The sequence below is a fragment of the Petromyzon marinus genome, unplaced genomic scaffold (assembly GCF_048934315.1).
Source record: "Petromyzon marinus isolate PM22_M1 ecotype Great Lakes invasive population unplaced genomic scaffold, UKy_Petmar_22M1.pri1.0 PM_G_Scaffold_65, whole genome shotgun sequence".
Lineage (NCBI taxonomy): Eukaryota > Metazoa > Chordata > Hyperoartia > Petromyzontiformes > Petromyzontidae > Petromyzon > Petromyzon marinus.
Window position 1 is genome coordinate 1077756 of NW_027423019.1, and position 12848 is coordinate 1090603.

Sequence of the window (12848 nt, forward strand, 5' to 3'; positions counted from 1 at the left end):
GACGTCATCTCCTGCTGCCGCGTGACGTCACGAGGTGACAAATCTGCCCCTCCGCGCGTGAACTGAAATCCGAGGTGAGAAATTCTCATCGCGGTTGTGGTGGTGGTGGTCGTTGTGGTGGTGGTGGTTGTTGTTGTTGTTTACCAAGGTAGAGCCTCGCTCTCTCTCGTAGGGATGTCAGTTGAGTAGCAGCGAGCATGGGAATCGATGTCCAGGTTGGAACTTTACAACGCGGGGCCTAGCCACGCGGGGCCTTGCCTCCTGCCCTCGCCTGATCGCGTTTGCTTCAATAATCTCGCTTAGTTGAGCAATCTTTGTAAGAAAGTTATCTACCAGGCTATGCGTTTATTGTGTGTTGACCGACTCTCTGTGTTGCATTGCATTACATTTCCAAGTTTACTCAGTTTGTTTGATTAAGTGTGCTTTTGATTTAAAGCTTTCCTGACTGCAGGGATTCATATTCTTTGTTCTTTCGGTAAAGTCACCACCACGTAGAAGGGAAACAATAAAATAATAAAAATATAAAACAATAAAATTATCACGACGTTGTGACTGCAACACAAGAAGCAATCATCATCAGGTGTGAAAACCATCAGCAAGAAAATTTTCTTGCTGCGGTTCTCACACCTGATGATGATTGCTTCTTGTGTTGCAGTCGAAACGTGAGAATTTTATTGTTTTATATTTTTTATTATTTTATTGTTTGCCTTCTACGTGGTGACTTTACCGAAAGAACCAAGAATATGTGTGCTTTCTCTCTCTCTCTGCGTGTCCTCGTGTTATTATTTCCTGCAGTCACCAAAGTTCGAAATCTCTCATTGACACAAGGCCGTAATTATAATATATTATAATAATAATTATAATATGTTATAATAATTATAATATATATTGGTGGGGGACATATCCCCCCACAATTATCAAATATGCTCAAAATGTACCCCCAATATATTGCTATAAAAATATTTTTTTAAATAATAATTGCTATGCTATGTTAATAAAAACAATTTCGCTTAACCTTGGCCACAAAACCAGGACGTGTCTTCATATAACAATGCGTAGATTTGTGTTTATATGATTGCGTTGTACTTTATGAATCCCTAATCTCTGCCATTACATACTATGAAACAAGAAAAGTTAAAAAAGAAACAACACAGAGCAATGTAATACAATACAATATTATACAATATTGTATCAAATAATACAAATTCCATCCCATGTGTTAGTGAAATTTTTCAATATTTTAGGAAATGTCAGGAAATTAGTTTTAAAATTTAGATTTTTTCTTTCTGGGGGGCGGACCCCAGACCCCCTGATAGGTTTGGTCCCCCCCAATGTTGACTCCATGGCTACGGCCTTGTTATTCTGTCTCTCACTGTTCAAATAAACCTACCGTTAACATTATAGACTGATAATTTCTTTGTCAGTGGGCAAACGTACAAAATCAGCAGGGGATCAAATACTTGTTTCCCTCACTGTATGTTTGTATCTCTCTCTGTGTGTCTCTGTGTTATATCTCTCTCTGTCTGTGTGTCTCCGTGTCTGTGTTTTGTCTCTCTTTCAAATTGAGCAACCTTTGGAAGAACGTGATCAACCAGGTGGGGTGTTGACTGTTATGTTGGCCGACTCTCTGTGTTGTATTGCATTACATTTCTAAGTTCACTAGGTTTGCTTTCTCTTGCATTTGTACCTGATGATGATTGCTTGTGTTGCAATTGAAACGTCGCATGCTATGTGCACACAGCGTTGGTGTACGGTGCTTTTTGTGAAATATTTTGCTGTTTTTCCCTGGATTTTCTGTTTGCACAGTCACTCAAAGTCACTTCAAGATGTTTTCTTGTTCATGTTTTAGTTTTTTGTTTGTTGCGGTTGCACCCAATTCAAGAGCCGAATGGCTCACAGGGCTATACCAAATAACTGAACTATGACCTATCCCCCCCCTCCCCAAGCCTGTTAGCCACGCCCCATCACCCTCCCCCCCACACACGTCACTCCCCCCCCACACCCTCCTCCCCAAGGCTGTTAGCCACGCCCCATCACCCTCCCCCACACACACGTCACCCCCCCCTCCCCTAGCCTTGTTAGCCACGCCCCGTCACCCTCCCCCCCACACACGTCACTCTCCCCCCCACACCCTCCTCCCCAAGCCTTGTTAGCCACGCCCCATCACCCTCCCCCCCACACGTCACTCCCCCACCTCACCCCCCCCCTCCCCGTGTCTGCTAGCGAGCCACGTGACAGGCAACGAGGAGACAGAGCGAGGCCTCGTGGCGAGGCTCACTGAGGAGGAGGATTTGACGAGGACGATGATGGCGGAGCTGCGGGGATCGTCGTCGTTGTTGGTGCCCGTGGGGCTCTGTGTCGCGTGCTGTGTCGGTCTCGTCGCCTGTGCCGGTGTAGAGACCGACGCCACGGGTACAGCAGGAGCAGCAGCAGCAGCAGGAGGAGGAGGAGGTGAGTGATATTGTTGTAATTTATATATTCTCACAATAAGGAAAGGCGGTGTCTATTTGTGTCATCCCTTCACGTGAAGTCCTCGTCACAACAGCAACGTTTTGAGGCATAAAGCAATTATAAAATAACATTTAGACTTAAAGCTTTCGTGACTGCAAGGATTCATCTTCTCGGTTGTTTCGGTAAAGTCACCACGTAGAAGGGAAACAATAAAATAATAAAACAATAAAACAAAATTCTCGCCTATTATGTTTTTATTATTTTATTATTTCCCTTCTACGTGGTGACTTAACCGAAAGAACCAAGTATAATAAAACTCTTACAACATAGGATCACAAAGTGGTGTCACACACAGTTACTCGTTAGCTCATCAAGCTGTGTTATGGGTGGGGGAGGGGCGTCAGTGCGTTGATTGGTAATCGATGTGTGTCAATGCGTTGATTGGTAATCGATGTGTGTCAGTGCGTTGATTGGTAATCGATGTGTGTCAATGCGTTGATTGGTAATCGATGCTTGCCAATGCGTTGATTGGTAATCGATGCTCGTCAATGCGTTGATTGGTAATCGATGTGTGTCAATGTGTTGATTGGTAATCGATGTGTGTCAGTGCGTTGATTGGTAATCGATGTGTGTCAATGCGTTGATTGGTAATCGATGTGTGTCAGTGCGTTGATTGGTAATCGATTTGTGTCAGTGCGTTGATTGGTAATCGATGTGTGTCAGTGCGTTGATTGGTAATCGATGTGTGTCAGTGCGTTGATTGGTAATCGATGTGTGTCAGTGCGTTGATTGGTAATCGATGTGTGTCAGTGCGTTGATTGGTAATCGATGTGTGTCAGTGCGTTGATTGGTAATCGATGTGTGTCAATGCGTTGATTGGTAATCGATGTGTGTCAGTGCGTTGATTGGTAATCGATGTGTGTCAATGCGTTGATTGGTAATCGATGTGTGTCAGTGCGTTGATTGGTAATCGATGTGTGTCAGTGCGTTGATTGGTAATCGATGCTCGTCAATGCGTTGATTGGTAATCGATGTGTGTCAGTGCGTTGATTGGTAATCGATGTGTGTCAGTACGTTGATTGGTAATCGATGTGTGTCAGTGCGTTGATTGGTAATCGATGCTCGTCAATGCGTTGATTGGTAATCGATGTGTGTCAGTGCGTTGATTGGTAATCGATGTGTGTCAGTACGTTGATTGGTAATCGATGTGTGTCAATGCGTTGATTGGTAATCGATGCTTGCCAATGCGTTGATTGGTAATCGATGTGTGTCAGTGCGTTGATTGGTAATCGATGCTTGCCAATGCGTTGATTGGTAATCGATGCTTGTCAATGCGTTGATTGGTAATCGATGCTTGCCAATGCGTTGATTGGTAATCGATGCTTGTCAATGCGTTGATTGGTAATCGATGTGTGTCAGTACGTTGATTGGTAATCGATGCTCGTCAATGCGTTGATTGGTAATCGATGCTCTTCAATGCGTTGATTGGTAATCGATGTTTGTCAGTGTATTGATTGGTAATCGATGCTTGTCAATGCGTGATTGGTAATCGATGCTTGTCAGTGCGTTGATTGGTAATCGATGCTCGTCAATGCGTTGATTGGTAATCGATGTGTGTCAGTGCGTTGATTGGTAATCGATGCTTGTCAATGCGTTGATTGGTAATCGATGTTTGTCAATGCGTTGATTGGTAATCGATGTGTGTCAATGCGTTGATTGGTAATCGATGCTTGTCAATGCGTTGATTGGTAATCGATGCTTGTCAATGCGTTGATCTGCTTGCGTTGTGATCGAAACGTCGTGATTGTGATTTGTTTTAATATAATTTTATTGTACTTCTACACACGTGACTTTACCGACAAAAACACCACAACGAGTAATTTTATCGCGGTCACGATAGCTTTAATACCTCATTAACAGAAAGAGTTTTGTTTACTCATTTTGTTGTGTTCGTCAGCCCCAGTGTTCTGTTTCGATTTAAAGCTTTCGTGACTGCAAGGATTCATCTTCTTTGGTTCTTTCGGTATAGTCACCACCACGTAGAATGAGAATAAAATAATAAATTGATAAAATAAAATAACACAGTAAAATTCTCACGACGTTTCGGCCACAACACAAGCGGCCTTCATCAGGTGAAGGGACGAGACTGTCTGGAGGACAGCGCTGATGAAGGCCACTTGTGTTGTAGCCGAAACGTCGTGAGAATTTTACTGTGTTATTTTATTTGATCAATTTATTATTTTATTCTCATTCTACGTGGTGACTTTACCAAAAGAACCAAAAAAGAGAGTTTTGTTTCTTCATTTTGTTGTGTTCGTCAGCCCCAGTAAGCCACATCGTGACGCTACAGAACTTTAAACGAACACACCGCACTAACACGTACACAACAAGTACCAGCACTGTGTGTGACACTCATTACTCCTATTGATTCGTCTGTGTGGGGGGATGTGTGTGTGTGTGGTGTGTGGGGGAGGGGATGTGTGTGTGTGTGTGGGGGGATGTGTGTGTGTGTGGGGATGTGTGTGTGTATGGGGAGGGGATGTGTGTGTGTGTGTGTGGGGGGGGATGTGTGTGGGGGGGGAGGGGATGTGTGTGTGTGTGGGGAGGGGATGTGTGTGTGTGGGGGGGGATGTGTGTGTGGGGGGGGTGTGTGTGGGGATGTGTGTGTGGGGGGAGGGGATGTGGTGAGTGGGGGGAGGGGATGTGTGTGTGTGGGGGGAGGGGAGAGAGATCCATTGTCATTGTTACAGGATCCAATTATTATTGTGTGGTGACGTGCCCTGTTGATTGTTAATTGTGTCTGTGTAGTTAACTGCAGGGCACGCGGCCTCTGTGGGACTGTTAGAGGGATGTGAATGTCACGGCTACCCTGCCAGCTGAATGTATTTGTGTCATTCACGGTACTTCACAGATAACCGGAAGGTTTTAATGATGATGGCATTTTACTTGGAATTTTCATTGAGCTTTCAAGGAACTTTTTTTCACCACTAATTTATTAACGTCCCTAACGAGAGTTGTTGTTGTCACCACGCCTACGGTGGTGTTAATGTGTTTGTGTTTTCACATCGTTGGAATTGTAAAGCTCCCGCTTTTGCTCTTTTGTTAGGTCGTGGGGAATCCAATGGCGGTGCTAATTGAATGTTCGCAGTCACTAATTCAAGGCGTCTCCTTAACAACAACAACAAAGTTGAGCACCACCCTCCCCCCCAGACCTGCAAGTTAGTCATTGTTAGTCATTGAAGTTAGTCATTGAAGTCATTAAAGTTAGTCATTGACTAGCTTGCAGGTCTGGGGGGGTTCAGCCATTGACTAACTTGAATTTTTCACCCCCTGCGTCATTCTCATCGTTTTCACAAGTTGCGGTGGTTTCTGATGTTTCTCTCAATTACCACGACTCACGGTGACCCCCCCACCCCCCCACTCCGTCACCTCCACTGCAATCCCAACCCGACCCACAGCCCCCTCCGCGCCCCCACAGAACATCACGTGCGTGGCCCTCAACTCCAGCAGCCTGCTGGTCAGCTGGGAGCCGCCACCCGCTCACGGCCAGCAAGACGGCGGCGGCGGCGGCGTCACGGGGTACATGGTGGCCTACAGGGAGCTGCCCAGCCAAGGCGTGGCGCACGCAGCAGACGCAGACGACGGCTCGGGGGATGGGGACGACGACGACGACGACGAGGAAGAAGAAGGGGACGACGAGGAAGAAGGGGACCACCAAGGGGAACACCAAGGGGACCACCACCAAGGGGACGAGGAAGGGGACGGCACGGGAGGGCGGCCGAGCCGGGGGGGCGGCTGGCGCCGGACGCCGCGTCAGCCCGCGTACCGGAGGAGCGTGACGCTGCACGGGCTGACCAGGTGGGCCCCCTACGAGGTGACGGTGCGGGCCTACACGGGGGCCGGCCCGGGGCCCTCGTCGCCGCCCGTCCAGGCTCGCACGCGCGACGATGGTACGTCAGGGGGGGGGGCGCCGTGTTCCCGGCCGGCCGCACCGTAGCCGTGCCGGCCGCGCCGTAGCCGTGCCGGCCGCGCCGATGCTCCGACGTGGCTCCCGAGTGTTTTCCCTCCTGATCTTGGCGTCTTCGCAGCTAACGGTCGCGTCTGGCCCGAGTCCTTCCCTGTCGGCTTGCTGCACCGCTCCTCTCTCTCGTGTCATGCCAAATGATAATTGACGCGGCTCTGGGATGAACACCCACGCCAACTTGGGCCGTGAAATCATTTTCGTCTCCATCTGGTTAATTTTCCCCGTCTGCATTTTTAGCAGTCGCCCTTTGCTTGAGTGCCCCCCCTTCCCCCCCCCCCCCCCCCCGCGTGCCGCCCAAAGTTCCCACCGCGGAGCTCCGCAAGGGGTCGTGGACTGCACGCCCATCAACCATTTTAGTGTCCGTCCCTTGGGGTGCACGGCTGAGACCAGGCCACTTTAGGTTGGAATGGGCTCCTGGGTGTACACCCACCGCCGGAGTGGAAGAATGGCAGGCACATCTTACAGATGACTAGCCGATGGTCATTGTCCAGATCGGCTCCACGGCAGGTTCTGGTCTCAAGGGCACGGGCTCACATCCGCTGTTGCATCCACTACGTAGTCCGGCAGATGGTTCTTGCTTGGACTCGGCATCCATCCGTGATGTTGTGCGGATGCGCCGATGCCGGAACAGCGTGTTGGTAATTACAAGCCCATGGGCTGCACAAAAATCTAGCGGCCTCCTGCCGTTGTTATTGAGCTGATCTGGCCCACGCCTTCCAATTACTCCAGACCAGGTGCCTCGCGCATTGAAGTCGCCCAACGGGATGACTCTATCCCGAGTGGCCACTTTTGCTAGCACCTGTGACAGGAGGTCATAAAAGCCATAGACAGACACAGATACACAAAGACATAGACACAGACAGACACAGAATTGATGAAGACCAAATCCTCCTCCTCACGAACTTCATCCAACAACACCGCTCAGCTATGCAATCTGTCTGTGTTTGTCTGTCTGTGTCTCGCTGTCTGTATCTGTCTCACTTTTTCTCTCTGTTTCCCCGTGTCTCTACGTCTCCCCATTTCTACCCGTGTCTCCCCGTATCTCCCCGTGCCTCCCCAATCTCGTAGCCACCACCACCACTACCACCTCCCGCTCCTCCCCACCCTCGTCCGGGGTGTCTACGGGAGACAAGGCGACGCTCCCCTCCAGCGGCAGTAGCAGCGCCTCCATCAGCTTCCTGTCGGTCATAACGGTGCTGGCGATCCTCCCCTTCCTGATGTGCACCGTGTGGGGCAGAGGGAGCGCCGGCAAGCGTCCCGGTGAGCGGCGGTGGCGTTGCGGTGGCTACGGAGATGTTGACTGCCTCGCTTCGTGCTTGGGAGGTCGTGGGTTGGATCCAGACTCTGACGACGCCTGCTGCTGCCGCTGTTTATTTAAAGTTTGCGGTGTCTCTCATGATCATCATCACAATGGCTGAGATGTTGACGACCTCGCCTGGTACACAGGAGTCCGTGGGTTACATCCCCGCCCCTGACACCTATATATTTGGAGTTTGCGGTGTCTCCCTCATCATCATCATCACGGTGGCTATGAGATGTTAACTACCTCGCCTGGTACGCAGGAGGTCATGGGTTCTATCCCGACCCTGACACTTCCTGCGTTTACGCATTCAGAGCCATTTGGCTGCTGCTCTTTATTTGCCACCCGATGACGACGATGATGACGATGACGATGATGACGACGATGACGATGACGATGACGACGAGGAAAATGACGATGATGACGACGATGATGACGATGATGACGATGATGACGACGGTGATGATGACGACAATGACGACGATGATGACAACGATGACGATGATGATGACGACGACGATGATGATGTCGTCGACGATGATAACGACGACGATGACGACGACGACAATAAGCCACTGAGTTCAGCTGTCACTTGTGATAGCCGGCGTAGCTTCTACTAAACAAGTCACGTAGTAGCACAGTGGGGGGCTTACCCGGTAAGATACACAAACAAGGTATTGGTGTTTGTATCTATATACTTGTTATAGATTTGTTAACCGTTGCTCTACTTTGCACGTGCCAACGGCGGCGCATGTGTTTGTGTTCGTGTTCGCGTGTTCCATTTGTCGCAACGTTCCGCGTAGATTTTTCTCGTTCCCCAGCAGACGAGCGAGGAGGAAACGCCCCGAGCCTGGTCCCCGAGAAGGATACCGTCTCTGATTGCAGGTAGCCACCGCCAACACAGCTGCCGCCACCGTGGTGGAACAGAAACAATCTGAATTTTAAGACCTCGTCCCACCCCCCCCCCCCCCCGGTTGACACCGCCGGATGAAAGCCACTCCCCAAGTGGTCGCCACACCACGCGGGGCGACGCGACACAGCGCTCCGTACGTACACGCTCACGCGCTAGGTACGTACGTATCACTCTCACGCTAGGTTAGTACGTATCATTCTCACGCTAGGTAAGTACGTATCACTCTCACGCTAGGTAAGTACGTATCACTCTCACGCTAGGTTAGTACGTATCACTCTCGCGCTAGGTTAGTACGTATCACTCTCACGCTAGGTTAGTACGTATCACTCTCACGCTAGGTTAGTACGTATCACTCTCACGCTAGGTACGTACGTATCACTCTCACGCTAGGTTAGCACGTATCACTCTCACGCTAGGTTAGCACATATCATTCTCACGCTAGGTTAGTACGTATCACTCTCACGCTAGGTTAGTACGTATCACTCTCACGCTAGGTACGTACGTATCACTCTCACGCTAGGTTAGCACGTATCATTCTCACGCTAGGTAAGTACGTATCACTCTCACGCTAGGTAAGTACGTATCACTCTCACGCTAGGTTAGTACGTATCACTCTCGCGCTAGGTTAGTACGTATCACTCTCACGCTAGGTTAGTACGTATCACTCTCACGCTAGGTTAGTACGTATCACTCTCACGCTAGGTTAGTACGTATCATTCTCACGCTAGGTAAGTACGTATCACTCTCACGCTAGGTAAGTACGTATCACTCTCACGCTAGGTTAGTACGTATCACTCTCGCGCTAGGTTAGTACGTATCACTCTCACGCTAGGTTAGTACGTATCACTCTCACGCTAGGTTAGTACGTATCACTCTCACGCTAGGTACGTACGTATCACTCTCACGCTAGGTTAGCACGTATCACTCTCACGCTAGGTTAGCACATATCATTCTCATGCTAGGTTAGTACGTATCACTCTCACGCTAGGTTAGTACGTATCACTCTCACGCTAGGTACGTACGTATCACTCTCACGCTAGGTTAGCACGTATCATTCTCACGCTAGGTAAGTACGTATCACTCTCACGCTAGGTTAGCATGTATCATTCTCACGCTAGGTTAGTACGTATCACTCTCACGCTAGGTACGTACGTATCACTCTCGCGCTAGGTTAGTACGTATCACCCTCACACTAGGTTAGTGCGTATCACTCTCACGCTAGGTTAGTACGTATCACCCTCACGCTAGGTTAGCACGTATCACTCTTACTCTAGGTTAGCACGTATCACTCTCACGCTAGGTTAGCACGTATCACTCTCACGCTAGGTTAGCACGTATCATTCTCACGCTAGGTGCGTACATATCATTCTCACGCTAGGTTAGTACGTATCACTCTCACGCTAGGTTAGTACGTATCACCCTCACACTAGGTTAGTGCGTATCATTCTCACGCTAGGTTAGTACCTATCACTCTTACGCTAGGTTAGTACGTATCACCCTCACGCTAGGTTAGTGCGTATCATTCTCACGCTAGGTTAGTACGTATCACTCTCACGCTAGGTTAGTGCGTATCATTCTCACGCTAGGTTAGTATGTATCATTCTCACGCTAGGTACGTACGTATCACTCTCACGCTAGGTACGTACGTGTCACTCTCACGCTACGTTACTATGTACACGCTCACGCGCTAGGTACGTACGTATCACTCTCACGCTAGGTTAGCACGTATCATTCTCGCGCTAGGTAAGTACGTATCACTCTCACGCTAGGTTAGTACGTATCACTCTCACGCTAGGTTAGTACGTATCACTCTCACGCGCTAGGTACGTATGTATCACTCTCATGCTAAGTTAGTACGTATCACTCTCACACTAGGATAGTACCTATCACTCTCACACTAGGTTAGTACGTATCACTCTCACGCTAGGTTAGTACCTATCACTCTCACGCTAGGTTAGTACGTATCACTCTCACGCTAGGTACGTACGTATCACTCTCACGCGCTAGGTACGTACGTATCACTCTCACGCTAGGTTAGCACGTATCATTCTCACGCTAGGTAAGTACGTATCACTCTCACGCTAGGTTAAGTACGTATCACTCTCACGCTAGGTTAGTACGTATCACTCTCACGCGCTAGGTACGTACGTATCACTCTCACGCTAGGTTAGTACGTATCACTCTCACGCTAGGTTAGTACGTATCACTCTCACACTAGGTTAGTACGTATCACTCTCACGCTAGGTACGTAAATATCACTCTCACACTAGGTACGTACGTATCACTCTCACGCTAGGTTAGTACGTATCACTCTCACGCTAGGTACGTACGTATCACTCTCACGCTAGGTACGTACGTATCACTCTCACGCTAGGTTTGTACGTATCACCCTCACGCTAGGTGCGTACGTATCATTCTCACGCTAGGTTAGTATGTATCATTCTCACGCGCTAGGTACGTACGTACACACTCACGCGCTAGGTAAGTACGTATCATTCTCACGCTAGGTACGTACGTATCACTCTCACGCTAGGTTAGTACGTATCACTCTCACGCTAGGTTAGTACGTATCACCCTCACCCTAGGTTAGTGCGTATCACCCTCATGCTAAGTTAGTACGTATCATTCTCACGCTAGGTTAGTACGTATCATTCTCACGCTAGGTACGTACGTATCACTCTCACGCTAGGTTAGCATGTATCATTCTCACGCTAGGTTAGTACATATCACTCTCACGCTAGGTACTTACGTATCAGTCTCACGCTAGGTTAGTACGTATCATTCTCACGCTAGGTTAGTACATATCACTCTCACGCTAGGTACGTACGTATCACTCTCACGCTAGGTTAGTACATATCACTCTCACGCTAGGTACGTACGTATCACTCTCACGCTAGGTTAGTACATATCACTCTCACGCTAGGTACGTACGTATCACTCTCACGCTAGGTACATACGTATCACTCTCACGCTAGGTTAGTACTTATCACTCTCACGCTAGGTACGTACGTATCACTCTCACGCTAGGTACATACGTATCACTCTCATGCTAGGTTAGTACTTCTTATCACTCTCACGCTAGGTACGTACGTATCACCCTCGCCTACTTTCTCCGCTCCCTCCAGCGGCTACGGGAGCAACGTGCTGGCCGGTGACGGCGGAGACGGCAGCGACACCGTGGAGATGATGTAGCTGCACGTGGAGGTGGAGGAGGTGGTGGAGGTGGTGGAGGTGGAGGAGGTGGTGGAGGTGGTGGAGGTGTAAGGGGAGGAGGAGGCTGACGGTGACAAGCCCTGCCGATGGTTCTCTCCCGGCCTTCATTGGTGCACTGGCTACTGACACCGAGCCCCCAGCAGCCTAGTGAGGCTGTACGCGGCACGGGGAATCTTTGTGTTTGTGTGTGCAGCGTTTGCAAGTCCGCCACTGGAGTGTGGTATTGTTTTTGTTATTATCCTCACGTTGATTAAAAGTAATTTCCCCCCCCCCCCCCCGACTTGATTTTCAAGCTGTAAATCGTGGGGGGGGTGGCGCTCGCATCGTTCCCGGAACGATGCGAGCGTCGACAGAAAAGCGTCGTCCGTTCGACTCGCCCTTCCCCCCCCCCCGCGTCGCGGTTCTGTTTGACGTCGCTCCCGTGTCCCAGGGTTGGTTGTGGGTCACGTGGTCTGTCGTGGCCTCCTCCTCTCTCCCTGCCTGCCTGCCCTCAGAGTGAGGGCACTTGGCGGCTGTTTTGTTTGCTGGAGACATTGTAGTGGTGGTGGCGATGGTGATGGTGGTGATAATAAAGGTGCCAGGTTCAACACTCACCTGGGCTGGAACTCCTCTTAGCAGGAGGACACGTGATGTTGTTCGCGACGCCGTTTTGCAAGTCGTGCACGAGACTCGAACAAGAAACTAAACCACGTTTTATTTTTACCGGGTAAGGCCCCCCATTGAGATGCTGCGTAGCTCTCTCAGAACGGCCCTGACCTGGCCATTACAAATTAGAGCTCTACCAGTTAGATTTATCATCATCATCACGTGGACATTTACAGCAGTTGCCAAATACTCAAACTCACGTTTCTCAAATGTGGAAGGGGAAATCCGGAAGGACCTGGAAACAAAATCCACACCCTGGCCTGGGTCCTCGTCCGCGTGTTGGTGACTGCTTCTCCCGAACG

The 12848-nt window shown here is 49.4% G+C and overlaps 2 protein-coding genes across 8 annotated transcripts in view; both read left to right on the top strand.

The window, feature by feature from the left end:
- LOC142919875 (uncharacterized) lies at positions 1-11919 on the top strand. 7 transcript variants are annotated; one of them, XM_076062546.1, is made up of 7 exons: positions 1-74; positions 2224-2451; positions 5910-6401; positions 7544-7735; positions 8579-8660; positions 8770-8844; positions 11814-11916. In XM_076062546.1, the coding sequence occupies exons 2-7, from the start codon at positions 2304-2306 to the stop codon at positions 11878-11880; spliced, it is 1056 nt and encodes a 351-aa protein (XP_075918661.1). In that variant the 5' UTR covers positions 1-74; positions 2224-2303; the 3' UTR covers positions 11881-11916. The 7 variants fall into 7 exon arrangements, with proteins under 7 accessions (XP_075918661.1, XP_075918664.1, XP_075918662.1 ...); XM_076062549.1 differs by having other exon boundaries at positions 8770-8821; XM_076062547.1 differs by having other exon boundaries at positions 8597-8660.
- Positions 11906-12848, top strand: part of LOC142919874 (hydroxylysine kinase-like) — a 17331-nt gene continuing 16388 nt past the window's right edge. The window contains exon 1 of the mRNA XM_076062545.1: positions 11906-12048. Within this exon, the coding sequence (XP_075918660.1) occupies positions 11988-12048 (61 nt within the window). The 5' untranslated portion in view covers positions 11906-11987. The remainder of the gene's footprint in view (positions 12049-12848) is intronic.